This window comes from Solea solea, chromosome 18, assembly GCF_958295425.1.
Source record: "Solea solea chromosome 18, fSolSol10.1, whole genome shotgun sequence".
Classification (NCBI taxonomy): Eukaryota; Metazoa; Chordata; class Actinopteri; order Pleuronectiformes; family Soleidae; genus Solea; species Solea solea.
Genome location: NC_081151.1, coordinates 6610409 through 6638355, shown reverse-complemented (window position 1 = coordinate 6638355; position 27947 = coordinate 6610409). Strand labels below are relative to the sequence as shown.

The window sequence follows — 27947 nt, the reverse complement described above, 5'->3', positions numbered from 1 at the left end:
TCCGTCTTCGGCATTTAGACCCTTTACGCCGTTTCTCTCTTTTACGTTCAGGAAATCAGATACACTCCGATATATTTTACTCCTTATTTATGGCGTACGCATTTTTATTGAGCCAATTATCTTGTTATAGACACGTGTGACGTCAAGTACTCCCTTAATTTTATAATACACGAAAGTAGGACAGTATTTCCCCCATTTTCCGGTGTAGCGTATGGTTACTATCTTGTCAGTCCTGTATTGCCTTTGCCTCCTGGGTGCCAGACAGCGAATCACAAACTGCAGCTCCTCAGTCCTCACCCCCAGCAACCAGATTTCATTATTGCAGTTCGTCAACGCTGCAACTATTTAACATAATCCAGCAGTGATTTAACGCAATTTGCCACAATAGGGCGACGTCGTCAACTGATCATCAGCGCCTATGAATGCGTGGAGTCTGGTAATATTGAGTGTCGCTAGCTAAAAGTGTTCCAAAGTGGAACTGGGACGTGACGCCTTGTGAAGGAATCTGGAAAAGTGATTGTTGAAAAGTTGACAGTAAAATCTGTGGCGACTGTGTCAGCAGCTCGCCGTTAGCTGTAGCTGCTGCAGAGCACCGGCAGAAGAAGACAGGGATTATGATGAAGTCCAGTGTGTGTCATGGAGGGACAGACAGTCATGTAAGTACTCTACGTGTTTTGTGAATGGGGACATGTATGGCTCAATACACTGTAATAAGTCACATTAGTTGCACTAGCTGCAATAGCCTTCCTTCAACTCTCACTGTGACACAAACACTTTTGGTTTCCAACTGTTGTGACTCAGTGATTGGACTAAATTAAAGTTTCAGTGTGCAACATTTGGGTGGGTTTATAGGCAGAAAAACAGAATATTGTTTTATAGAATGTGTATACTGGCTTCAAATTAAGTTTTACAAGAAGCCTTTTGTATGTACTTTAGGCAGGGGCCTTGCTTTACAGAGGCTGCTGTCTTGCATGGTGATGATCCTACAGAAGCCTGAATGGACAAAGCATTTTTCACAAGCTGACTCTGCAAACAAATGGCGCACTTCCACTATACAGTTCTGGCACGGCATGGCTCGGCTTCACTTGCACATTTTGTTACAAGGTCACACATTATATATGGTCTGGTCTGCACCAAGTAAACTCCAAGGTGACCAGAAAGTAGTAAGCAAGTGCACAACAATGGTCTCGAGGGAGAATTGTTCACCTTGAGCCAGCGTGCACAATACCAGGACCATCACTGAGAAGCAGCTAAATGGAATTCAGCCATACTTTTGTGTCATGTTCAAATTCCTCCCCCATAGTCCAGTGATATGGATTCAACTCTATATGACTTATTAAAGACTAATCATATACAGTAAATGTGTTAGGACTTGTCTATATATGATATTCAGGATCTCCTTCATATCCAGATTTTTGTTTTATTAGAATAAGTTATTTTTTTCTACACACACACCAATGAGTGATTGTGAACTTGACCTCTGCATTGAACCCATCCCTGTGCACCTGGGGGCCAATGGATTGGGTGCCTTGCTCAAGGGCACCCCAGGCTTTGACCCAGCCCAGGATTTGAAACCCAAACACTCTGAAGGCCACAGATCACCTTTAAAAATCCTGTCCTGGTTAAGCATTCACTAGGTTATTATTTCACCTCGACTGAAACACAAATGAGCACAGGTGCAAAATGATACTGAACGACTGACACTGACGTTAACACTATAAAGGCCAGCCAAGCTGTTTCTCTTGTATGGTGGCCTGTAGAACGAGTCGATATCATATCTCTATGTGATGGCATGGGGCATATTAATTTACACAATGCACTAAAAAGACAAACACTCTGCATTATAGGGCTGCAACGATTCATCGATTATGAACTATTAAATTAACCTGCAACTATTTTGATAATCGATCAATCTGAATAAATGTGCATATTTTCTGGTTTCTTTGCTCCATATTTATAGAAGAAATAATTAAAAGTAAATAATTTGGTTTGTGGACAAAACGAGACATTTGAGGTTTGGGAAACTGACATTTTATGGACCAAAGAAACAATTCGATTCATCCAGGAAACAACTGATTTATGGATTATGAAAAGAATTGCTAGTTGCAGCCCTGCTGCATTCATACTACACAGCCTAATGCAGGCAGAAATGTTAATTACTGTATTCATTTATCTTTCTACATGTGCTTTTTCAGTTCTCCATAATATACTGTAGTCATACAATGTATTAGCATCATACAAATCCACAAGCAAAGGCACACACATACAGTACATAAGAGTGTGTTGTGTGCAGCTGTAAACACGTCTTCCTTTTTTCATTTTTGAATGTGAATGGGGTGAATGTGAATGTGAACGGAAAGTGAAGGTGAAAACCCATTTTCCTCCCTCCCTTCATCCCCACGATCCTCCCATGTGTGTTGGAATTTCCCGCATGGACTGAGAGAGAACTCTTGCTCCGTAAATGACAGCGCTGTGCGAGTCAGAGGAAACCTTTATATGGGCATGGAAGTGGGTGTGGCCAACGGGCTTGTGGTAATGGAGGAGGAGGAGGAGGAGGAGGGAGGGGAATCACAAGACAAGCAGAGACACGGAGAGACAGAGAGAGTCGGCACAAACAGCAGAAAGGCCGCATCGCCACTGAGTTTTGTTACGTGTGCAAGCCTTGTGCAATAATGTGCAACACACAGCAGCGGCGTTGCGCCTGCGTGTGTGCAGATTAGCGCTCTGGATTCTGTTAACGCACCGACGTCGACCCCACCTCTATTTTTCAATTTTTTTTTATTTTCCTCTTGACTTTGTAGCGGGGCGGGGAGGAAAGAAAGTAGCAATGAGTGAGGTCAGCAGCAACAGCAGCAGCATAGCATGAGTCAACCTTGGGGATGTATGCAGTCATCGCTATCAGCGCCGCAGCTCGGCATTGTGCTGGCCACGCAGAGTTGCGTGTGTGTGCGATCCTGCGGGCTGGTGGCAGCTTCCATGACAAGCACAGTGAGTACTGGGTCGGGAGGGGGGTTCAGGGGCAGAGTGGGGCTCAAGTCCGTGACTGTGTCGCGTTTTTGTTGTTATCGACAGTGTGTGTGTGTGTTGTTGTCGCCACGCAGCGCACTGACAAAGTTTTGTTTACGCGCACTGCAGGGCGCGCACCGCACCGCCGTGGATCAAACCCCCCACCCGGGTTTATATTGTCCCCCCTGTCAGCGGCACAGACACGGAGACATGTGACATGTTTACCTCCCTCACACGCTTTCTGTTGTTGTTTATGAGCCATGATGGCACCATGCTTCTCTGTGTTTTTCTCTGCTCCTGCAGGCTGCATTGTGGGCTCGGGTTGCTGCGCACAGGGACGCGGCATTAGCGAGTGGATAATCCGTTTTCTGCAACAAAGGATTTCTCGTAAATAGCGCTGAGCTGACTGGTACTGAGAAAGTGGTGTTGATAATAAGGAGAAAGCATGCTCCAGCTCTCTAAAGTGTTTTCTTTCATATTGTTGTCATCTGGTGCTGCACAGCGCAGGCCTCCTGCAGGCTGCTGCTGCTGCTGCACTCAGCCACACGGGGGCTGATTTTAAATTAGGAAGCAGTGATGGATTAAGGCAGATAATGGCCTCCACATCTATTTTAAGCCAATTTAGCGTGTCAGTGTGTTTATAGGGTTTGTGCAAGGTTACACAATGATGATCCCTCACCTCAGATATGCACTCTGTGTGAACCTGATAAAGGTTTGTAGACTTGCTCATAACTGGCCCAACCCTAACCATACCTCACTTTAAAATGTAATAATTAATGTAACCTTTTGTCAAGTCCTGTGTAAACAGATGTAGGTCCCCACTACATGAGTTATACCTGGAACACACACATACACCCACTCACACATAGTGATCAGCAGTGTAGTTCCTGCACTATAAGGTGTGTTTCTCTTGTGCACCTATTGCTATGTGGCAATATGGCTCTAAAGTGTGTGTCTGTGTGTGTGCTGGCTGCATCACATGGTGTTGCTGATGCACACAAACACACAGCATGGCCATTCAGCTTCCCCCAAGTCAGCGGTGCCCCAGAGTCAGTGCACGATCTCAACAGCTGCAGCTGTCTATTTTAAGAAGCTTGTGTTTCACTAGGCCACCAGAGCAAAGGGTGACAGTTGTCACCCACTTTCTTGTTTGAGGCAGAGATCGCTCGTTGCCAAACCCACATATTAGACATTCTGGTCATCATTTATGCATCTCGCAAAAGCACGCAGGGAGAGCATTTTTCATAAATCCTGATCGCCACCCAAATCTAATAATGTCCTGTAGGGACGGCTCCGATACAATTCTGATATCACAACCTAGCCAATCCGAGTCATTTACCCCTTTAAAGCACATTAGCTTTTAAAGAGACATTTGTGCTGATGCATTTACCGTCTAGCCATAACCAGCCATGTCAAAAATAAAATGCATCATCTGCCTGGCAGATATTTGCAGCCCTCACTCACATCCTTGTCACATGAAGGTGATGGCAGATATCTCTCTGCTCAGCACGTTGTCCGTGTTTATGTGATTTTACAGATCATATTAGATTTAACTTTTTTTGTGTGGGTGTGTGTGTCGGATATCTGATCCTGCGATCTTGGCAGGTATCTGATAGCGATACTTAGCATTGTATTCCTACTCTCTTTCTTTGAGCCATAACCTACATTCCCAGAGAGTCCCGTCTGAATATGTTCTCTTAACTTTTTTTAAAATGACGCTGTTCTCACACAGATGGCAAAACATAACCTCCCTTGCAGGTGGAGGTAATAATTTTGAGGCCTGCAGCCTGGGGATGATTTGATTTTTGTCATTGTCACAGAAAGGAGAAAGAAATCTTAATACTTTCTGTGTTCAGTGCCTGCTGTACACAAGTGGCAAGATTTAAAATTTCTTCCAGATGGAGCAATGTTTTTTAAATTTTAACAGAAACCATCACAGCCTGTGCATCTTTAGATTTGGCAGAATGCGCTTAGTGAAAATCTGCAAAACCTGGCCAATTAATAATAATGCCTTTGTCATTCACGAGAGGTTAACATGGCAGCTGTCAGGATCTTACTCCATGCTATCAAAGCCTTCTAGGCTGTTCGAATAATTTTTCCCTCCCATAGATGCTTTCACCATGACTCATACTTACTTGCTCACTCTCAGTTGCCCTTCCGTTTTGAGTCTGCAGTCACGGTTCAAAGGGCATTGTTGCCCTTTTTTTGGGGTCTTTGATGAGTCACGGAGTTGTAAAAACTGTGATGTTTCTGTCACGTTCAACTGCCATCTGTCGGGTGTCTGTGTGGCGGGAAAGAGCACTTCCTTTCTGTTGCAGACCACTTGAACTGTTAGGGGGTTTTGGGAAAGGATGATTCAGTTGCAAGTGAGCATCAGTGACAAACATTCTTTCATTGTGTGTGTGTGTGTGTTTGTGGTTTTGTACTGATTTCATGTTTCATCAAAGTGCAGCAATATCCAATAATGACTTTTCCAGGAACTATTGATTTTGCTATCTGTATTAACTACCGTCTTAAGAAACACTCTATACAGATCCTATAGAGTATGTGGTTGCTTGCATGCAGAACTTTATCCTTGTGTCATGTGATCTTAGTGAATAATGACACTGTTTAGACCTACCCCTCCCCTCTATTTTCACTCTTGATACCTTTTCAGTGGAGGTCTATTGTTGAAAAAGCAAACAGCAGGTTTTTACATGGCTGAGGCAGGCTTGACAATGAGAGCCCCCTGTGGTTACCCCTTTAGTCTGATGAGTCAATGCTTGACCTCTCTCTTATTTCCTCTATACAGGGTGTTGCCCATGAATAAGAAGAACCCGTGGGCTCCTTCAGATCTACTCACCCCAGGCCACCGACCCCTTAAAGGGTCACAAAGACCTTCAAGATTATCTTGGCTGACTTTGCTCCTGCTCACGCTGATGTCAGTGTAGTTTTTATGGCTTTATCTCGCTTTGGATATGCTTTTATTTCTGGACTAATCAAGTGACACCAGGTGGAGCTTTAGTAGTAGCTGGCTTGGTTGAATATATTCACTCGGCTCTTATTATTCATGCCCGTCATGAGCGTGCCAGCCCAGCAGAAAACCAACTCTAAAAGAACGGGCAAACGCATCACGTTTTTTAACGATCAAACCGTAGCAATGAAAGAGACATCTCAGCACCCTGAAGGGACATATTACGTCTCGGGTGCCACTGCCGCAGACCATGGACAGAGTGAGGCTGCAAGTACTGTGACTTCCAATCCAGAGGGGCCTCACATGTTCCTCAGCTCTGTCATCTTCAGCCCAGATAAAGGTGACCAGAGCAGGGGTCATTTTCAACAGACTGTTCCTATGAAGTGGAGCCATCAGGAGCCCACTCAGCAGCAGCCGTTAGTGTCCCAGCAGCAGAGAGTGGCATCCTGGACCCCCATGAATAACTGGGGACAGAACTTTGCGAATTACATTGGAGGAGTTAACGTAACAGACTCAAGGATCCAGAATGCATTTGCTAAGTCAATGCATGAGACCGCTGGTTCTCAACAACCCTCAAACAGAGGTACAGATAAGCAGCCCCTGGGAGCTGGCCCTGCAGTAGACTCTTTCAGGGATGCAGGTAAGGCTCGGGGTATTGACTGGGAGCAGCAGCAGCAGCAGCAGCAGCAGCAACAGCTACAGCAACAGCAACAGCAACAACAACCACCGTCCCAGGCTTTTCAGGAGTCCTTAAAACCTGGGGCACTGAACGCCCAACAGCACAACGCATCCCACGCAGGAGGAAGCTCAGTTTTGCAGCCCTTCCAGTTGGCATTTGGTCAGCCAAAGCAGCACCTGCCAGCCTACTACCAAACCTTTCAAGGAAACAGGACAACTCTACCCAACCCTCCCAGCTACTCAACACAGGCCAAACCCCCACACCAGTCACAGCAGCTGCAGAAGCAAGAGCAAATACAACGCCAGCAACATCACATAATCCAGCAACAGATTCAGCAACAACATAATCAACAAATGCAACAACAACAACAAATAATTCAGCATCAACAGCACGTACAACAACTACAACAACAGCAGCAGCAACAAATACAGCAAGAGCAGCAACAACAAAAGATTCAGCAACAACAGCAGCAGCAGCAGCAGCTCCATATTCAGCAACAAATGCAACATCAGCAGTTGCAACAACAAAACCCTCATGTGCTTGACTATTACCCAGGTGCACAAAATGCACACCCTCACCCACACCCACAGCCTGTAGTTGTGCACTCCCAAGAGTCCTCCGCTTCTGCTCCCCCAAAGATCCAGGAACCAGTCATCCAGGACATCACCCCAGAACCACAGCAGTCATCAGATCCCCTGCAGCCACCTCTCCTGTCTGAGGCCCAGTCCCAATCGCAGCTGCAGACACAGATCCACTCCCAAACACAGCTTCGCAGATCACGACGGCTCTCCAAGGAAGGAGGGGCGCCATCCGAAAACCCCTTTCTCGCCGTCTCTGCAGACCAGACAGCCCCGTTGCTGCAGGTCTCACAAAACGGGGCGTGTGACATCCAGGCCGCCCCAACGGGCGTCATCCAGAGCACACGCAGGAAACGCAGGGTGTCCCAGGAGGTCAACCTGGAGACCCTTGCTCAGAAGGCCTCGGAAATGGAGTCACTACCATCACATATTGTCAAGGTAAATGCTCACTCAAATTATAGCCATTCTTCTGCCCCTTTTCTGTCTCATCACTTGACTCTGGCTGTTTCCTCTCAAACAAAAGAAGCACAAAAACAAAAAATTCGCAACCTTGGTAACTGAATAACAATCTCAGTCTAAATCTGTCACTCGAGCTTGAAGTTGTCATTGACAACATTTCGGTGAGAGAAATCTTATTTTTCTAGTGTTATCTCGGGGCATAATTGCAATGGGACTGTAGCTCCCTGAACAAGAGTGGGAACTGGAACAAAAAAGCCAAACTTTAAGTGCCAGGAAAAATTCTGCCAAAACTTTTGTTGTTTGTGATTAAAATGTTTCTGGAAACGATGCTGATTGTAATCAACGCCCAGTGAAGTGTATACACCGCAGAACTGTGCTGCTCAGCTCGGTCTTGTGTGGCTAAATAAGTCTTCACATTTTCAGTGTTGTCAGTGTGTTATTATATACTTCACAAACGGCTTCAAATATGACTTTTTCAGCTCTCACTTGGTGTTTCAAACAAACCACTTCATAAATTACACTCCCTGCGCCATGTGAAGTCATACACTTATCTGTGTTCGTCTGTGCTGGCTGTAGCGATTGTGCAACAAGTCCTGTTTCCAAACAGCACAGACTGAGTCAGTATGTCTGCAGCTCAGTGCGACTGTGCCCTGGATTTGCCTCATGGGAAGCTGATCATATAGACAGTGTGGTTGGTTACATGCCTGCACAGTGCACACCTCCCCCCATCCCATCAAAGGAGAGAAACTCCAGCCTGGCCTTGTCTGCCCTCCCCCCCTCTCTCGCTCTCTATACAGGGTGGGGTGCAGGGTTGCCCTGCATGCACCGATCAGCAGAATATCTTTCCAACACTCTGGTGTAAGGACTGGAGTTTTCCACCAGCGATAATGAGTGCAGATCCAGCACAACCACACTGCTGCACGCCTCTTCACGGGGCAGTGAAGAAGTAGTGTGAAGCAGCAGAATGATCAGCAGCATCAGATGTGGTGGTGTAGGATGCTTTGATGTTGCTCCAGGGTTGATATTTGCTCCAAAGCTACACTGGTTGCTCAAGCCCAGCCATTATGGTTTCTGAAAGGGGGTAAAAACATTTGAAGAATGCATGTGGGGACTGTTTCCTTGACATGCTTGCAAGGTGTGTGCTAAACCAAACAATGCACAGTAACTCTGAAATGCTTTTTACAGCAGTTCATTTTCATTGTATGTCTATGAGTCTGATATAATCTGTTTCTGTATCACATTTGCAAGTGATTAATTTACTTCCTAGCCATAACAAAACAAATATCCTGTGTCCATAAAGTAGAAATAACATTCCACAACATGACTCATTTAAAATGTTGTACCTGCTTTTATGATTACATTTGAACAGTCTTGAACAGATTTTGTTTTTCTTCTTCGATATCCAATCCAGTTGTTTTCAATACTATCTGACTGATACCAGTACAGAGTCCTATAAGCTCCTGTTTTTAAGTTCCTTCTCTGTACATCCCATACACTAAACTGGTTATTTATATTTTGATGAATTGACCAAATGTTTCAGTCCATGTTGAACGTTTACCAATTAACCCATGTGCAGCATTCTGGTGTTCAAAAGGTTCAATCAATTTATGAACAATTTTTTTTACCCACCATGTAGGATCCTCACAGGCCATGGAGTCCCACTGAGTCCGAGGGCCTGACCGCCAAACGGCATCGAGACGACAACCTCCTGCCGCTCGTCATCCCCGTGTCTGTCCCGGTCCGTAGGCCGGAACCATCCTCACCGGACAGAGATGAAGCAGCACTGGCCTCCGGCTGGACCCCGAGGCCCTCGAACCCCCAGGACCCCGGTCATGCAGACCACAAACCCTCGGTCATTGTCAGCCGGAGGCGCTCACTCAGGAACTCTGTGTCGGATAGTGCAGAGCAGGTCAGTTCACACACGTACCAGGAAACATTCATGCTACTACATTTTCATATGAATATGGGGGTTTCAGATCAAAATGATCTCTGTCCAGATGAGTTTGAGGTTTGTATCAGAAGTAATCTACATCCATACTAACACATATTAAAATAAATATCATGTGACCAGTCAGGTACACTGGGCATAGTCGAGTCATGGGCAGCAAGACCCGAGCAAGAAGTAAACGTGGGAAATATTGTCACCATTTCAAAAGGTTTCAATTTCTGCCCGACCAGACTAAAACGTTGCCCAGAGTTTACAAACATTGCAACATTTTGTAATGTCGCTGTTCTCAAGGCACTAAAACGCAAGTGTTTTGTGCACAGCAAACAAACCAAAGGCTAATAGATAATAATAATTCCTGCGTACTTGGGATGGGCTTGAGTTTCAATTATTGCTGCTTTTAGCAGTCAAATAAAGATGAGACTATTCGTGAGTAGATTAAAAAGATGCATTATTAAGAAGTGATTCATTCGGTTTCTCGTTGTGGTCTTTTTTCTCTGAGTCAAGGTCTGAGGTCAACAGGATGTTTGGAGTCACTGTAGATTTGCAGTTTATGTGTTGTGCTGTAGAGTTTAGAAGGAGGATTTCCTTTAGACAGCTCAGACGGGTCAAAGTGATGTTGCTAATGAAACACAGCAGGATGTCCTCACAACACCACTGTCCCAGCTGAGCAGCTCCTGCTGCAGCATAGCTCTGCAAGCGGGTTCACGGTGAGTGGCAGGGTGTTTAGAAACATTGGTATTTTAGTCTGGTTTTCATTCTCATTATGTTCCCCATTGCTATTAACTACTCACAATCACAGTGTTAAGAGGAAAAGACAAGAAAGCTGTGTGGTCATTGAGTGGAATTCATTGTGAATGGGTCGAACCTTTGAAGTGGGGAATCAAAAATAAGTTGACAATATCCAGAGCAAAATTAAGCAGTAGTAGTGTGGATGTAGCCTTCAATCTCATTGATGTTATTCTTTTTTTAACTGTCGGAATTTACACTTCTTCTTCAAACAATTGTGCTTAACAGTCTACTGTCTCTCTGTTTTGTGCCCGCCTAAACTCATGCTATTAAATTCTTGCATTTATGCCACATCGCCCAACCAAAACACTCCCTTCCCCCCACCACACTCTGTGTCTCCCCTGCCCCCATTGTAGTTGTCCACATGTTCCTCCTTCTCCCTCTTTCATTTGGGGATTGGGGGGGGGGGGATTTGGTGTCCCGTCCCAGATCAAGCAGATTATCTGGGTTTAGATTTGCAATACTGTACATTATGTTCCATACACATGAGTTTTTGGGTGCTTTGCTTTGTTCTCTTTCTCTCTTTCTGACTCTCTTCTCATCTTCTACCGCTCTATCCACCACATGAGGCTCGCGGGGGGTGGGGGCGCTGTGCCAGTCTCAGCTGACATAGGGCAAAAGGAGGGGTCACACCCTGGACAGGTCGCCAGTCCATCACTGGGACACATGTAGAGACCAACAACCATCCACTCTCACTCACATTTACTGTCAATTTATAGTGTCCAATTTGCCTAATCCTCAAATCTGCATGTCTTTAGGACTTCTGTCCCCCTGTATTAAAGCTGAAAACTTACCTCTTCAATTTTTGTCCCTCACCAGAATGGCGGCACAGATGGGGAGAAAGAAGAGGACGGCAAGAAGTCCAAGCGGCGTCCCAGACCTGAGCCTCTCTTCATCCCGCCGCCTAAACCTGGCTTATTTATTGCTCCGCCCGTCTACTCCAGCATCACGCCGTATCAGAGCCACCTGCGCTCGCCCGTGCGTCTGGCCGACAACCCCCTCACCATGCCCCCCTACACACCTCCACCTATCCTCAGCCCTGTCCGCGAAGGCTCCGGCCTCTACTTCTCCACTTTCCTGTCGTCGGCTGCTGCTGCAGCCAGCGGTCAGGGTCTGCCTCCTCCTGCGACACCCAAGTCTGCCTCACGCAGCCTGTTGCGTTCCAGTAAGTAGAGACGATAAAACAAAAATATCATCCGTGACACATCTAAAGTGAAAATTCAAGTAGGCTATCATAGTTGCTGTATGAACATTTAAATGGAGCCTGACTGAACGACCCGTCGGTGTTCCTTAGCTCTCGTATTGTTTATCAAAACCTTGATTTATCCCGAATAGAATCTGAGCAGAACTGAAGTTGCCGTCAATAAGCATATGTTGATTTCCTTCAGAAACCTTGGGCGAAAAAATCTAAATAAAGAAGAAATTACAATCACAATTATTAAGAGCATAAAGATTAAATTGCAGTTTATCAAGACATAACATCTTAGACAATCTCTATACATGCTATCCCTCTTTAATTTCTTATATTTGTGTGGTAAGGTTTGTCTCTTGATTTGTTTCTCTCTGAAGTAATTCAATTTAATTGTCTTCTTATTATAATTAACAAATTTTTTGTCTCTTTTGCTCACCATTAATTGTCTGAGATGAAAATCTGCTGTGGATATTGTCTCTTTTAAATAAAAACAAAAGCAAAAAGTTCCAGAGCAAAACAAAAAACTCCTCCATTCCCTTCAGGCGGCAACTTCAGAATATTTGGCTTAATCTGGAATAACAAAGTGGGACAGAGGCTTTAGTTAGTTCCAGTAATTGTTCAGTTTTTAAACTGTCAATAATGAATCTTATTCATAATGTCACTGAGTGTTTTTTTTGTTTGTGTTGTCCCTCCAGGCAGCTGTGACATCACACCGCCGGTTCTGTCTGCGATATGCGAGGTCACTCCTGTCAGCATCGAGCCGTGAGTATTTCCCCCTCCGTCCATCCCAAAAATCATCATCATCCTCCATGGTGGAAACCGTGGGTTTGTGATTTGTCATTTTCACATAAATCACAATCCCCCCCCCAACATTATACATTATTGTTCCTAGAGTAGTAGATCTGCTATCAATTATTGAAACCATAACACTGGGATGAATCATGTCAGGGCTTGAAATGGAGCGCCGCAGACTTCTTGAAATTCTAAACCCCCCCCCCCCCTCCTCTTTTGCTGCTGGTACCACTGGATTTCTTTTTGCCCCGTCATCCTCTGCTCATGTTAGTGCTCAGCATTTGCCTTCCGATCTAACTGTGCAGCCTCGAATCTCTCTCTCACTGTGAAATGTCGTAACAAATGAATATGACCTGTGGAATCGAGCCTCCAGTAACATAGCTGGGAACGCATGAGAACTGACACATATTATATACATTTTTAGACTTTGAGACAGAGGACACACTTGGTTTCTTACAATATTAAACGCTTGATGAGCTGCTTTTTGGTCAGAATAAGTCAGATAAGAGTAAGTGACAAGTCTGTAGTGGGTGGAGTTGAAAGTATGTTTTCAAATATGTATTATTTAGCATTGTTTGAACACAAAATATACAATGAATTTTTTTTTTTCATGCAAGATGTTGTCATGGAACAATTTGCTGTTGCAAAAACAGTTTTTGCTATTTATACACACACAAGTTCTGTGGAGTAGAAATGTGGAAAAATGTTGCCTCGTGTGCTTTTGTAGGTTTTAATTTTCATTCCTAATAATAAGCAGATGTGTTTTCCCTGTGGCTGTTTTACCATAAAAGATTGGGAGTGCTTTTATTGTGAAGTGTCTGTTTGCATTAGCTGTAACTAAGAAAAACCCCAAACCCAGCCTTGATAAAGTGAAACAGGAAAGAGTGAGGCTTGTATCAGTGTGCATCGTTTCCTTGTGCTAAAGTAGGCTGTGATTCCAGTGCCGCTGATAATAAACAGAGATGTAATGTGGGTAGATCGAGAGGATACTGCAGAAAGCATTATCAAAATGGGAGCTAATTCAATAAAGATCTAATGGATAAAAACTTTCATACAACGCACATGTAGTAGCACACGGCAGACAATACAGCGTGTGCACACGAGAGCAGCAGAGAACGAGAGCTTTTAAGGACACAAATGTGTGTATTATTCCTTTTTTGTTTTTAAATCCAGTTTAGTAGCATTGAGAGCGAGGTGCAGTTTACGGGGGTGCGTTGTGCAAGCTGTTGCCTGACTGGTGCCAGCTGCTCAGCAGTTAGTCAGGGGAAGGAGCCAACGAGGCTTCCCATAAATCATGGCTTCAGCTGGTTCCCAAACACACAAGAGGCATCGCAGTTCAACTTTCAGCAGCCCACCTTCCCTGGGGGACGCTGCCAGATTACATATCGCACACACAAATGCACACAAATGCACGCACACACACACACACACACACACACACACACACACACACACACACACACACACACACACACACACACACGGTCAACTAGAAACACTGCAGGCCCACTGGAAACGCAGGGGAGTGAGGAGGAGACGAGCTGGAACGGACTCAACCACACTGCTGTGATATCTAGTAACTAGCTAACTAATGATAGGTTTTCATCATCTGTTGATTATGTTCTTGATGAATCTGTTAGTTATTTGGTCCTTGAAATGACCAGTGTTGGAAAAACATTGGAAAAACTGTTTCCATAACATAATAACAGTTTAAATGATGTCTTCGTTAAATGGAGCAAAGAAACAAGAACACTGAGCAGCTGAAAAAAGCTAGTTGTATTTATTTAAAAACACTCAAATTGATTATCAGAGTAGTTAATTTAGTATTTGATTAACAATTTATTAAATGTTTAAATGTAGTTTCAGCCCTTTAGGAGGTGAATCTTTGATTTGTCATGCATGGGCCTGGACTCTGTGACTTTTGTCCCACAAAGAGAATTTGTTTACTTACAATCCAGTCAATTTGAGGAGTTAACCCTTGAGTTTAGTTGTATCCATGACCTGTAGCACTGAGAATCTATCTGGACAGGAATTGAAGTGTGTGTGTGAGCTGTGCAATGAGCTTGAATAGAAAACCATGCTAGAACTGCTGCGTGTGGAGCCAGATGCTCTGTTGCTATTTAAAGATCATGGCTGAAAGAAAAGCTAAGAAATCAAAATGTGATCTCGGAAATAAAACAAGTGCACTTTTCTTGAAAGGCACTGTTGTATCGGCTGAGAGATTCAAGCGAGAATAAATGCCTCATACCAGCGGAGAGGCACGGGATGACTTTTTGAATCGTCTCCCGTCTTTGTCGCTCACACTTGATGTCCTGTTTCCAGGCGGATAAACATTGGGTCACGGTACCAGGCGGAGGTGCCAGAGCTGAGGCAGCGGTCATCTGTCGAGCTGGATCATTATAACGCTGATCTGGTCTGGGCTCCGCTGAGCGAGCTGGAGGAAAAAACAGACTTCCATGAGAAAGGTAAGACGGGTGCCGGGCACTGTATTTCACTGTAGGTGTGAAGGAGGCGCTGTGTTTGTGCTTCAACTGGCGGTTTTTGTACAGGATTTGTTCACTGAAAGCAGCTGTTGTTTCACACAGATTCTCATTTTCACTAATATACAGTGCTTAACAAATGTATTAGACCCAGAGAAAATGAGAAAACATAAACATAAATATTTGAGAAGTGTTTAAAACTATTTTTTTCATACCCAAATGTGAGCTGGCTGAGAAGTCAGAAATCACTAAACTCATTCTTCTGTTCAGGAATGCAAGTAAAGGACTATAATTTGACATCTTAATCAAGAAATAATAATGTGCTTTACTACTTTTTTCTGTAAAACAATACATTTGAATTAAAGAGGTTGGTTAAAGAGCATCTACATACTGGTGTATTAATCAGTACAGAAATGATGTTGATCATTACCAATGCTGATTAATGTAGGGCAGCTGTGGCATACACCTCACATTGGGTGGTGGTCTAATACATTCAGCACTGTACTTCATAAACATTTCCAAAAAACATGTCACTTCCTTTACTTCTTTTTAAGTTAACCCCTTTAACATTTCACACATCATATACTTGTCTCTTCCTTTACCTCATATATTTAACTCTTTAAACCACTTATGTCTCAGACTATTGTCTTTGCCTTTGTCTCCTTACTGTTTGTCTTTCTCTCACTGACTCAAACTGCAATGACTGGCTGAGATGCATCACATCTATCTATAAATGCTAATTGAATAAACTGTCCAACAACAAGTAGTTTGAGAGGCTTCGGACTTGGCAGGTGACTCACTAAAAGCACCGGTGTGCGCAGTCCTGACCTTGACGTTGTTTGGATAATAAATGCAAGGAACCTCTCTCTCTTTGCTGTACAATGCTGTCCAAGCAGTTCAAGTACAACATTCTGTAAATGTTGAATTATTGTTTGTGTTCTAAGAACAACATTTTTCTTTCCCTCTCTTTCAGTGCAAAACCTTATGCACCTGGCCTGCTCCAGCGCTCTGTGTGGAGGAGGCACCAACCAGGAGTTAGCCCACCATTGTCTGTATGAATGCAAAGGTGACATAATGGTGAGTGTGAGAAGAATTCTTATTGACTGGCTCAACCTAAAGATTTACATTACTGGAAAAGAAAAAAGAAAAAAGAGAAAAGAAATAACTGTGCTCTGCAACCACAGCGCGACTTAACTGTGCACTGAAGGGAAGTGACTGATCTCTAGACTTTGACTTTTTCTCTGCATTGAGTCTCAGGGGTGGCCTGACATGACTGAATGAGAGATGGTGAAACCTTTTCTGTTTGTTCAGCCCGAGGTGCAGCACAGGAATGAGTGTGGCACTGGAACCGTTGCTTAGCTGAGTGAAAGTAAATCTATCGGCAAATATTTTGATAATAAATTAATAGTTGAAGCTCAAATTCTGAAGTTCAGGCTTCACAGTTGTAATTTTTCAGACCTTAAGATGCATTTTCTTGCCAGTTTTGGTCCCTAAGACAGTGGTCTAGTGTGGTTTTGGTTTTTCTCAGATATAGAAAAGGAAGATTGAAATTAGTGGTCGATGATTTAGGGGAAAAAAATGGGGTACATGGTAGTACAGTGACTTGCATTGTTGTCTCACAGCAAGGTGGTCGTCAGTTCAGGTCCTGGTTCGACTGAGGGCCTTTTCTTTTGACGGGTTTGCTCGTTTTCTCTGGGTCCCCCGGCTTCCTCACACAGTCCTAAAACATGCAGATTAGGGATTAGTTTAATGAGATACTCTGTGTGATTGTGAGAGTGAATGTTTTTTTATTTCTGCATTTTGGCTCTGCAATGGACCGGCGATCTGTCCAGCGTGTGTGAGCTGGGATTGGCTCCAGCTCCCGTGACCCTCAAGTAGATGATAACTGCAATTTGATTTTGTCATGTCGGAGCATTACCCCATGAGGCCATCAAAATATTAACTTCCCCAATTCCTTTCTATTCTCAATTCTCTTGCAAATATGAGAACTTACAGATATGATCTGTTTCCAGCATGCATGAGGTACTTCTTTTAAAACTCTACATAAAGGACAGAACAAATTGCAGCATATGTGACTTGTTAATTGTGTTGTTTCATTAAACATTTTGAGTTCCAGCTCGTAGATATTATCAATTACCCTCTCTGTTGGTTCTGCAGAGGGAATTCATGACGTACGGCGTAGCTTTTGTTGCAGTCGCAGCTCGTTTCTTGCTGCTGCGCACGTTTATATTCTGATAAATATAGTGACTAGTTTGAGGCAAATGCAAAATGAACGAAAAGGTTTTGCTTTTTCTAGACAGGAACTGGCCCGTTTTTGATTTGTCCAAACTGTATCATGTGGTTGTGGAAATATGTCAAATGCATGACCAAGCTGCCAAAGTTGTGCAGTATTCTGCTGCTGAATCAGCATGCTTTGTCAGCTTTGCACATAATTCCGTAGCTCAACAAGATTTCAGAACTGAGCAAACCAGCACTGGTCCAGCGTTGTCAAGGAAACTACTAGGGGATGGGAGTTATCAAAGCAACCGTCCTGTGCAGCCAGTCGACTCAAACGGCTTTCTTTCAACACTCAGGGTCAGAACGACAGTTAATTTTAAAAAAAGAGCACAAAGTACATCTTTTTTTTCTTTAACGATAACAATAGCAGGTGGTGTTTCATCATAATAAGATGCCGGCTCTTGATACTCGCAGGAAAATGAGAGCGCTGGTTATCTCATTCCTTGGTTGTTTTTACGATTCGTGGCTGTGTGTGTTCTTTTGTTTTCTTTTCTCAAACACAATTTCTGCCGTGTAGCTAATGTGTAAAGTTCCTTCACTTGGTAACAGTTGTGTGATAATACTGTTTTTTTTCCAGGCTGCTCTGGCGTTCCTGATGCTGAGGAATCCAATTTTCCCAAAGTCTCACAATCTGTCAAACTACCACTACTCAGGTAAGTCATATAAAAATAGTCATTATGGTTATTTAAATGGGATGGATTTCTTTACCTGTCATAGTGAATAGATGCAATTTATTCAGAGCTGAAACAATTAACCAGTTAATCTAGACTTTTAGACTTTCGAGAGCAAAGGGAAATATGGTATTGGGAATTCTAAGTGATCACTTTTTAAATATTTAGTTGGAAAAAACTGATAGGACTGGAAGGATTGTGAAGTTCAATCATGAATCATATCGTGCAGCAACCAACTCTGGTTAAAAGTACATTATCAGTCACAGGAAGTCGACTCAATTGAATACTTCATTTCCTTGCATCCTCATCCCTTAATCGGTTAAACTCCACCCATCTGCTGCTCTGAACATAAAGCCCCTTTTCCACCTATGGTCCCAGCTCGCTTCGCAAGGTTATTTTCCATTACAATGTAGTACCTACTCAACGCAGGCGGAGTCATCACTGCACGGCTGCATGAAACTGTCGTGACTTTGTTTTACACGCGACACACACACACAAACGGGTGACTAGTGACTTGTAAAGCTGTTGTTTTCAGTGTAACTGAATCATTAGAATCAGTTAATTAAAGTACAGTACTTTCTCCGTGACCGGAGCACGGGCTCCGTCTGGCACAGTTACTGGACTGAAAGTTCGGCATTGTTCGGCTTGGTTCTTGTGTCGCACGTTTCTTCCTGTGACGGCACTCTGACTTATCAGTGGCCAGCAGTCTGGCGACGTCACGCATAGTATCGCCTAAGCTTGCTGGGAACCTCGCCAATGCAGGTACTCAAAAAAGTATCAGATACCAGGTACTATAGCTAATGGAAACGCAAAATAACCACGCCGAGGCGAGTCAAGTCGAGCTAGTGGAAACGCGCCATTTGATGCAATAATCCTAATTCTCATCAAGACCAAATACGCTATGTTTATTCTGAAGTTCTTAACCACATAGAGAGGATTTTCCTTCCTTTTAATTTCTGTCTTATCACCATTAAACAGCGTTGACCTTTCTAAGTCTTCTGCTTTTAAGTAACGGCAGCTGCAGCAATGAGAGCGTGGCCTTGGTGCTGGTGTTGGTGACGGTGGTAATGGTAGTGGGGAGTGGGGGGCAGTGGGTGAATGTGGAGGATTGTCAGGGTCAACATAATAAGCCAAGGAGGGGAAAAGGGAGGGTTTTTTTTCTACAGTTTTAATCCCAGGCAGAAGACAGGAGAGCCATTGTTTATCAAGTGATTTGTGCAAATGTGTGTGTGTGTGGTTTTAAGAGTGGTGGGGGTGGGGCCGGACTTGTCTGGCTCGCTGACACACACACACAGAATTAAGCAGGATACTTGTTATGTGATTAAATGTGTTCTAGTCGGCCACTAACACACTGCGTCTCTCTCCCTCAGGATCAGACAGCTGGACAGCAGCTGAGAGACGCCAGTTCAACAAAGGCATCAGTGCGTACAAGAAGGACTTCTTCATGGTGCAGAAACAGGTATGTGCAAAGTCTCAGACTAAATCAAAGCTGCCCGCTCTTACCATGCAAGGACAAAAACCTTCTTGTGGCTGTGCAGTCAGCACAAATTCCCAGTTAAAGAGTGCACACTAGATAATATCCTGTCCTCCCTTTGATGGGGCGGAGAAAGGGAAGTATAGTCACTGTGGAACGTTTCCTCCCCCGTGTAATCATTTGCAGTGTCACAGTCTTTTAATAAACATAAACGTGGCTGTCGATTGGCCAAACGTCATTTCATCAAATGAAAAGGTTCCTTATTTTGATGAATGAACCCCTTTGTTGTGTGCTGCAATTTAAACGTGTCTAAATCCTCTTTCAATCTAAAATGAGTGTGTTTACCCTGAGGTGGTGGCTCTGTCCTTTTCACCCTTTGCGTCACCCAAGCATGAATTGTGACGTCACAGACAAAACATTTAGTCTGTTTAGCATCTTTTACTTCAGTCTATCTTTAAATCAGTAGTTTAGATGATCTGATTGATGTTCCAGATTTAACGGATCATTTGATACTCAAATAAGTGGAAAATGACCAGCGTTTTGTGAGTACAGCTTCTCAAATGTGAGATTGTGCTGCTTTTCCATGTTCAGGCAGTGTTAATTTACTTGTTTTTGGTCTGATGATGATTAATTAATAAAACTGCATGACATGATTGCTTGCTGCTCAGTGTTTTTCTTCTCCACAGGAGATGTCTGTACCTACCTTTCAGTAACATGCTCTGATATTCAACAAAAAATGTTGTAACTAAAACTCCAATAACAGTGCCTGCGTGTGTGTGTGTCTGTGTGTGTGTTTCATAGGTGACCACCAAAACAGTGGCACAGTGTGTGGAGTTTTACTACACATACAAGAAACACGTCAAGATGGGCCGCAGCGGGACTCTGATCTACGGGGATGCGGAGCCTTTGGAGAGCAGGACCACAGAGGAGGAAATGAACCATAAGGTAAGTTAGAGCAGACGCCTTGTGGACTATCCTGGCCAGAAAAACAGTCAGATATTGATATAATATTGGTTTACTGTTGGCTTAAATAGATGACAGGTTAATCGATGTGATTAAGAGTTTTATTTTGATGTGAAGCTGCGCGGCTTAATTTCGCCAATCACGGCTCCAAATATCTTCTTTGACCATTTACATATAAAGACACTCCACCGTTTATTATTATCTTCAGTGAATAGAGTTGTGGTTCAGTATTAGATGTACATCGCAGGTCCTCTTTTTGCTGGTTGTTATGGCAACTGTACAAAGCTACATGCAAATATTGCACCGTCCTTATCATCTTAATTTAGTATCCCCCCCCTTTTTTTCTTTCAGTAAAATCACTGAAAGTGCAGTTTGATGGGTAACATGACGTATAACATGAAAGTGTACTGTAATTGTAAGGTTTTTAAATCTGTACTTCCTCTGGCCTGCAGGTCTCTCACCGACTGGAGCCGCAGCGGGAGGAGGACAGCAGGAAGTGGGAAGGGTCAGCTGACAGGAAACAGGATGTCAGCTCCACCAGGGCGACGCACACGCTGCAGTCCTCTGAGAACGTGAGTGTGACATCGACCATTGCATGGGAAGTGAAACAATGACTGCAAAAAGGAAAAAAAAAAAAAGAGTGAATAATGGACGTAGGTCACATTTTCATTTCTCCTCTGTCCCCCACAATATCTGCACGGTAACATTTTATGGACTGATGTGATATGGAAAGTGAATAGTTGGAGCATTCAGTGTCGACACGAGCAAACGACGATGTTGCAAGATGCTTTTGACTCGTTTTTCTTGCTGGCAGCCAAGTGTGTTTCACAAGTAGAATCCTGAAACACTTAAAACTATTTAATGACTTTATTAGAGTAATATTTAAAAGTGGAGGTGCGCATGCAAACACTGGATGTGACACAATGTGGTATTAATTATAAACACCAACTATAGCCCATAGATGAGCACTGGAGCAGATGAGACGATGGATGAATGTGGACATGCGTACAACACTTTATGCCCGCCAATAAACGTTTACTAGCTGTTTTCTAAAGTAATAAACACAACGTAAAGCTGCTGTTAATGAATGTGTTCATCAACTATGATTTGTGTAGGCGTGCATAAGTAGAGGCTGTTGCATTAACGGAGGATGGATGACAATGAGGAAGTTAAACGTTAATACAAGATATTTATGGTAAAATATCAGTGTGTGTTCGTGGTTAGTAACATAATACCATCTATTTTAAATAGAACAGAATCACTCGTAGTCTGACAAACATTAATTAAGAGTGAATTAAAGCCTGTGCAGAATGGAAACGCCACCTTAAATCATCATAACCACATAAATAAACTCAATTTAAAACATAAACCTGAAATGACTCTAGTCGGAAACCAGACCCCCAGCATTTTGTCCTTTTGAACTGTCCTACTTTTCCTGGCGGACATTTGTTGGATCTGCTTCCCCCTGCTGGACACTTTGTGGCAACAATTTGGCTTTTGTCAAACTCTCAGTGATTGTGTAACTGTTCGCAAACAATGACTCAACAAAAAAAAACATTTGGCTTTTGTTATTGCCTTTGCATTTCACCAGTAAGGCCTGCTAAGTACATAAGTTTTTGTTGATGAACGTGCCAGGCTGCATGTTTTTCATGAACGTCATAAACACAAACGTCTGAAATGCTGATTCTTTTGCACCTAATTGCTCTCAGTGATTATGTTAAAGTGGAGCGCTTCATGTTAACTACACCTTTCTGTGCTTGCGCCACCAGCCTGGGACTGTGATGATCATGAAAGGCCAGGAGGACATCAGGAGAGACCAGCCGATGTCCCGGGTCATCCACCCCCCTCATCCTCCTCCTCCTCCTCCCACCTCCAGGTCTCGCCAGGAGGACAACCAACGTCGGACGACCCCTTCAGTGGCCAATAAGGGCTCCGTTGCTCAGGAGGGAGAGTTCCCCTGCAAGAAGTGTGGCAGGTTAGTGATCACAAATGTCTCATTGGTCTTTGCTGTTGTGCTGGAGACATCGCTCTGACTCTGTTTACCAGTGGACAAACAGGTTAAGTTACACAAGCAGCCTAATAATACTCAACCAGTCTGGCATTTTCTGCAGGGAAAAATGACTCCGGCTGTTTCCCACTTGGACTATATATTTGTAAATAGAGGGAAATGGCTCATGGTGTCTCGCTGTGGTGCTTTGGTTAAATAACAGCATGGCCTGCTATTGCCAACCGTGTCCTAGCAACTGAGACACAGCAGAGACGGAGCATCGTGCCTCTAATCAATGCAGCTCTACCCAGAGACACAATGAGTTCTACTCTCTCTCTCTCTCTCTCTCTTAAAGGACTTGACCTGCTCAAAGTTGGCTCATTGTAATCTCCCTCCGCCACAATATGCTGCAGTTAATCCACTGCGGTTCACAATGTTGTGCGATATTTACTTTAGAGCTGAAAGTCAACTCAGTCAGTGTTTACACAGAGTTGTTCACTTAAAGATTGTACACAAAATAAAGGAGATATTTCTAAACTTTCGACAAATTACAACAGGTGCTTTTGCGTATGAGCTGTAATTCTAGTCTCAAGACATCCCATTTTTGTGCTGTAAAAATCTCGTCCCAAGACACGGCCAAAAGCTTTTCGCGTTTCCATGGTTTTGGGAACAGTGATCTCGAGTGCAGCTACTATCGTTTGCTGTGATTTTTTTCAACATGGACCCCCCCATGTTTCCATTACACATCTGTGATAAACTTTTATATCGGCACGCCTGGAAAAACCACCTTGTGAGAGCGTTTCAGTGACATTTGAGAGGTTTTTCCAAACGTGGGTTACAATTACCAGTTTTTATTGCGATATCTAGGATTTATGTTTCTTTCTAAGGGTAATGAAAACCCACATACTGCCTCCCTTTCTCTCCTCTTCTACCCTCAAATTCTTCTGTCTTGTTTAAACAATTTTCTGCCGTTAAGAGGTCTCTCAATCAAAACAATAACAAAAGACCTATTTAGATGACACTGGGAAGCAGAGTGGAATCATGGGGATTGAGTTGTCGTGATCCATTAGTGACAAATACGCACCATTAAGTGGGAAAAAAAAACAAAACAAGAGAAAACACTTGCTTAACTAGTACAACCAGGTATTTCCATCCTAACTCTGTTGTTGTTTGCACAAAACAAACCACTTTTTTTAAGTGCTGATACACAGATTCTACAAATCTGTGCATTTACTCATGGTGACAGTTAAACTCTTGTTGTGACAGGTGTGGTGTAAACAGTGGCACCTGCCAGTGATCATCTGTGCTCACACATGTTTGATTTAGCCACTAATCTGTCGCATCGGTGTCTCGTGGCTTTCTGGCAAAGGTTGATAGCTCTTATGAAAACTATCCATATTCCTGTTTGCGTTGCCTCGCCTGGTGCTTTGCTGGAGACACATGGTAAATCTTTCTATTTTAATGTCGTCCTGAATGCAGAGCTTAAGTCCTTATTGTGGTCCTTAAATGTTAGATGAAAGTCTGTATTTCTAAATAATGGTGTCTTATGTATACATTACATTATCTAAATGTCTGTGTAAGCTGGTTTAACATGCAGCACCAGAAACACGTGGAAGAAGCCAGATGGGTTTTGAAACAAGGCTCTTGATGGTTATGCTCTTGTTGCATTCGTTGTTACCAAGCAACCGGATCCAGGGAGCTGCAGAGACGACAGAAGTAGCTGCGGCCTCGCTGAAATTATATTAACACATTAAACTAAGAAAACAAATCAAAACCAAGACGATGGATTACCAGCATCTCATTTTCCTCACAGCAGCTTGGCGGCCGCTGGATGTGTGCTTCCTCTCTTTCAACAACTGATTCCGGTTGCTTTGTGTGGATGATGGAGGTTCAAAGTTCATTTCAGAGTCGGCAAAGACCAGACTGACCTACTTCTGTCCTCCGCTGCATTCCAGAAAATGTTTCTCATCTCAAGACATAAAGCAAAGGATGCACGTTTATGTCGTTTGTGGCTCGAAAGAAAGTATTTGTACACGCAGGTGTACAAATAGTATTTGTTTGCAGAACTACAAGTGGGCGGAACTTAGTAACTTGTCCAAATCACACAGAACCACAAGAAAAGTCTGAAATGGCAGAACTTGGAACATCAAGTTGTCCAAATCACTTCTAATTCCAGTCTACACACAGGCCCCTCTCCTTATATCAGTTGTTTCCCCTTCGTGTCCCCTTTTCTTTTTCCCCGATAACTCTTTGACCACCTCTGTTTTCCTCCTGCAGGGTTTTCTATAAAGTCAAGAGCCGCAGCGCTCACATGAAGAGCCACGCTGAGCAGGAGAAGAAGGCCGCCGCGTTGCGCCAGAAAGAGGCCGAGGAACGAGCTGTAGCGAAGGCCGCCGCCGAGGCCGCCGCCCTCCTGTCCGCCCGGCAGCAGAACGGGATGCGACAGGTGGGCGGGGACAGCACCAACGACGACTCGTCAGACAAGGAGGACGAGGACGATGAGGACTGGCAGTGAGAAAGAGGAAGGCTGCGCACTCTTGACTGTCATGTTCTCTGGGACGGGGGGAGAAAAAGGAGACTTTCCTTGTTTGGCACATTCAGGGACAGATTTACTTCTGCGTATGTGTTTGAGTGTGAATGTGTGGAGTGTATGGAAGTGTGTGTGTGTGTGTGTGTGTTTCTTACCACAGACCCTTTACTCTGTTTCAAAAGCTTTTTCTGGAGTTACCTCTCTTGGTTACAGGGCTCAATCGCATCAAAGCCATGCAGCTCCTTCCTCTCTGCGCTGGCCTCCTCTCCACGCCGGGCCGCAGCCTTCCTCAGCACTTTGAGTCTCGCCCTGCTTCCTTCAGGCACAGAACTTGTAGACCCTCCTTTTTTTCTCCCCCCCTCCACCTCTTGGTGAGACATGGCACACGCTGTCTTGGCATCTGTGGAAGTTCTGATGACACAAAGTCTAATAATGTGACAGCTGACGGTGGCGAGGTGAAAGAAAAGAGGTTTCCCGATGTCAGTTTCTCTGCACTTGCGTCGTACGGATGGATGGAAGGATGTCACGTACAAAGACCGATGCATCTGTGTCGCCGCTCTCTCTCTCTCCCCTCTGCTGCACCAGAGGCTGCTGAAAACTCTCTCAGATGCATGACGTGCACCGAATGGTTCTCCTCTCTTTTTGTGAGTCGCTGGTTTGGGCTTCAGTTCTGTGAATCTCCTCCCCCTTCAGCCCTCGTCACTTTCTACTACTCGCAGTTTGTTCGTCACGTTTGATGCCTTGGATGTTTTGATGATTTTTATCCTGAAGTGACAATCAATTTTACACTGTTTTTGTTGCTGTTGTCAATTTTATATAAATATATATATATATATATATATATATATATATATATATATAATATATACAGGTAAATGTTGCTTTTTCCTGCCTGTGTAGCTATATATGGTTATTGTTGTTTTCTGTGAATATTCTTCTTGATTATTATTATAATAATTATTATTATTATTATTATTATCATTATTATTATATCTTGTTTTGACTGCAGTTTAATTGAGCGCTTTCTTCCTGTGCTTGTCAATACTTTTTTTTTTATTTAAACAAAAATCAAAAATAGTGCTACTTGCTGCCTGTTTATAAATGTGAGATTTCCTTTGGAAGCCTGGAAGTGAAGAAAAGGCAGAAGTGTATGTGCAATAGAACAGTCTACGCCCTCCCCTCCCCATGTTACTCGAGCTCTCCCACTCTCTCCTCTCACGGGTTTCTATAGATACACATAACAAACTCCTCGTCCATTTTTGAAATGGATTAAATAGATTTACGGAATTCAAACTGACGACAAAACAATAAAAACAGAAACATTGTTCACTGAAAATCAAATTCCACGTACATGTTCTATCAGTGATTTATGTTTATCTGCTGAGCAATCTGCGATTAAGAGAGAAAATATTGTTCTTTATTGCAAACTTTACAGAAATAACGGGTTTCTACCGGCAGGTATGGCCTCATTTGCTCCTGTTTACACCTTAGAAGCAACTTCTGACATTATTTTTTACAGGGGACTCAAAAGGTTTGATGTGTGAAACTTATTCACTTTTCTTTTTTTTTTAAACCAGATGTCGACTGTTTACTGTAGACGTGTATCGGCCACATTGACTCTACACAGACTGTTAATACATGTAAAAGACAAAAGGGCACTAAGAAACTTTACTGTTAACTATACATAATCCAGATTTGACCGTTATTTTGAATGCTACAAGACACAAGTTATGTTTTTTTGTTTTGTTTTCATCATTTCAGTAAAATGAATTCAGCATTCATTTTACTTTTTGACTTTCTATAAAAAAAGATCATAGTGAAATAGCTTTGAACATTTGTCACAGAATATATATTAGAGTAACTGTGAACATTCTCTGCTTATAGTAAGTTATTACCAACAAACCATTATTTTTTATTTTGCAAAACCATACAAATAAAAAGCAATATCATACTCATGGTTTCACAGTTCAGTTTGCCAGTATTTTTTATATCTTTATGTTATGAATTGACACTTTTTATGCCAGAAGGATCAAACATTTGGCTATTTAAAAAAAAAACAACACTGTTCATTTAAAACTCAACTTTGCTGTAACTTATCGGCTCAGTATTATCATCAGTCTGACCCTGTAATGTGTATCTATGGTTTCCTTATTTGCCGGTTTTCCTTGATGCTGATAGCAGCCACTGAAGAAAGTTTGTGCAAATGCCAGTGTTTTTGCTCTCGCTCTTCTCTTCCTTTCCTCTACATATCTCTCTATGTGAAGCCCTTCGGCCTAGAGCCAGCTTCTGTTGCCGTAGTAACAAAAGGGTTAAAGGGTTATTTATTTTCCCCTTTTGAAGGACAAACCACAGCGGTGAGTTTTGGGGGAGAAATGGCTCCAATTACCAGTTACTCCACAAGTTAAACTTGGGTCTATGCACAGACTGTGTGTGTGTGTGAGTGTGTGTACGAGTGTGTGAGTGCGTTGAGGTCAAACATTAAACTGTATATGTCAATGGAAAAAATGCAGACTGTTCACTTGTTTATTAGTATGTTAATTTATATTTCCTTCTCGTTGGGGCTCATCCTGAGGTTCATGGAGGAGGAAGATGTCAGAACTGTTGATGAAATCGAGGCCACGGCATAAACGCAGCTGTACATGTGGTTGGTTAAGGGAATTTTGGGGGTAAAAAGGTTTATTTAGCTAAAAGATGAGGAACATATATAAGAATGAAACTCTATGTTGCATACTTTCTATGCTATTTTCATATTGAGGTTCGCACTAATGATGAAAAACGGAAAGGAATCTCAAGTGCTTCTTTTTTCTAGTGTAACTTATTTGTTTTCGATTTGATTTTTACCACCTGTGTTTTTAGTAATGATTCATGAAAGCACTGTATATTAAAGTTTTAAAATATTCAGCAAACTATTGAATGAGTCGTGTTCTTCTTTTGATGTACACATTAATACACACAATTTACAAAAAATATATGACAATGTCGTTGATGCCATATTTTCAGTACATGCTGTTTTAGAACCACAGGGGGGCGCTGTGCTGACTGTTTAGTTAGTTAGCTTATTTGTTGGAGCTAATTTTAAGTCTTCATACCGTGTTTTTGTTGATACAAGCTCAGGTCAGTTAGTCTAAATTAATCAGTTAGCTTACCTGAGCGGTTTTTTAATCAGTTCACA

The 27947-nt window shown here is 43.0% G+C and overlaps 1 protein-coding gene and 1 long non-coding RNA gene across 3 annotated transcripts; one reads left to right on the top strand and one right to left on the bottom strand.

Moving 5' to 3' along the window:
• The first annotated feature begins 296 nt into the window (after positions 1-296).
• mideasb (mitotic deacetylase associated SANT domain protein b) lies at positions 297-26020 on the top strand. Of its 2 annotated transcripts, none has more exons than XM_058615446.1 (13): positions 297-656; positions 5798-7654; positions 9312-9584; positions 11229-11574; positions 12297-12363; positions 14716-14858; positions 15847-15950; positions 17728-17803; positions 19192-19280; positions 20097-20240; positions 20711-20830; positions 22028-22233; positions 24523-26020. In XM_058615446.1, the coding sequence occupies exons 2-13, from the start codon at positions 6056-6058 to the stop codon at positions 24758-24760; spliced, it is 3405 nt and encodes a 1134-aa protein (XP_058471429.1). In that variant the 5' UTR covers positions 297-656; positions 5798-6055; the 3' UTR covers positions 24761-26020. The 2 variants fall into 2 exon arrangements, with proteins under 2 accessions (XP_058471429.1, XP_058471428.1); XM_058615445.1 differs by lacking the exon at positions 297-656 and adding an exon at positions 2585-2988.
• LOC131444796 (uncharacterized) lies at positions 14687-22147 on the bottom strand. The gene is made up of 3 exons (XR_009233775.1): positions 22006-22147; positions 16494-20872; positions 14687-14827 (listed from the first exon to the last, which is right to left on the bottom strand). It is a non-coding gene; the product is annotated as an uncharacterized LOC131444796 (long non-coding RNA).
• Positions 26021-27947: the final 1927 nt, after the last annotated feature.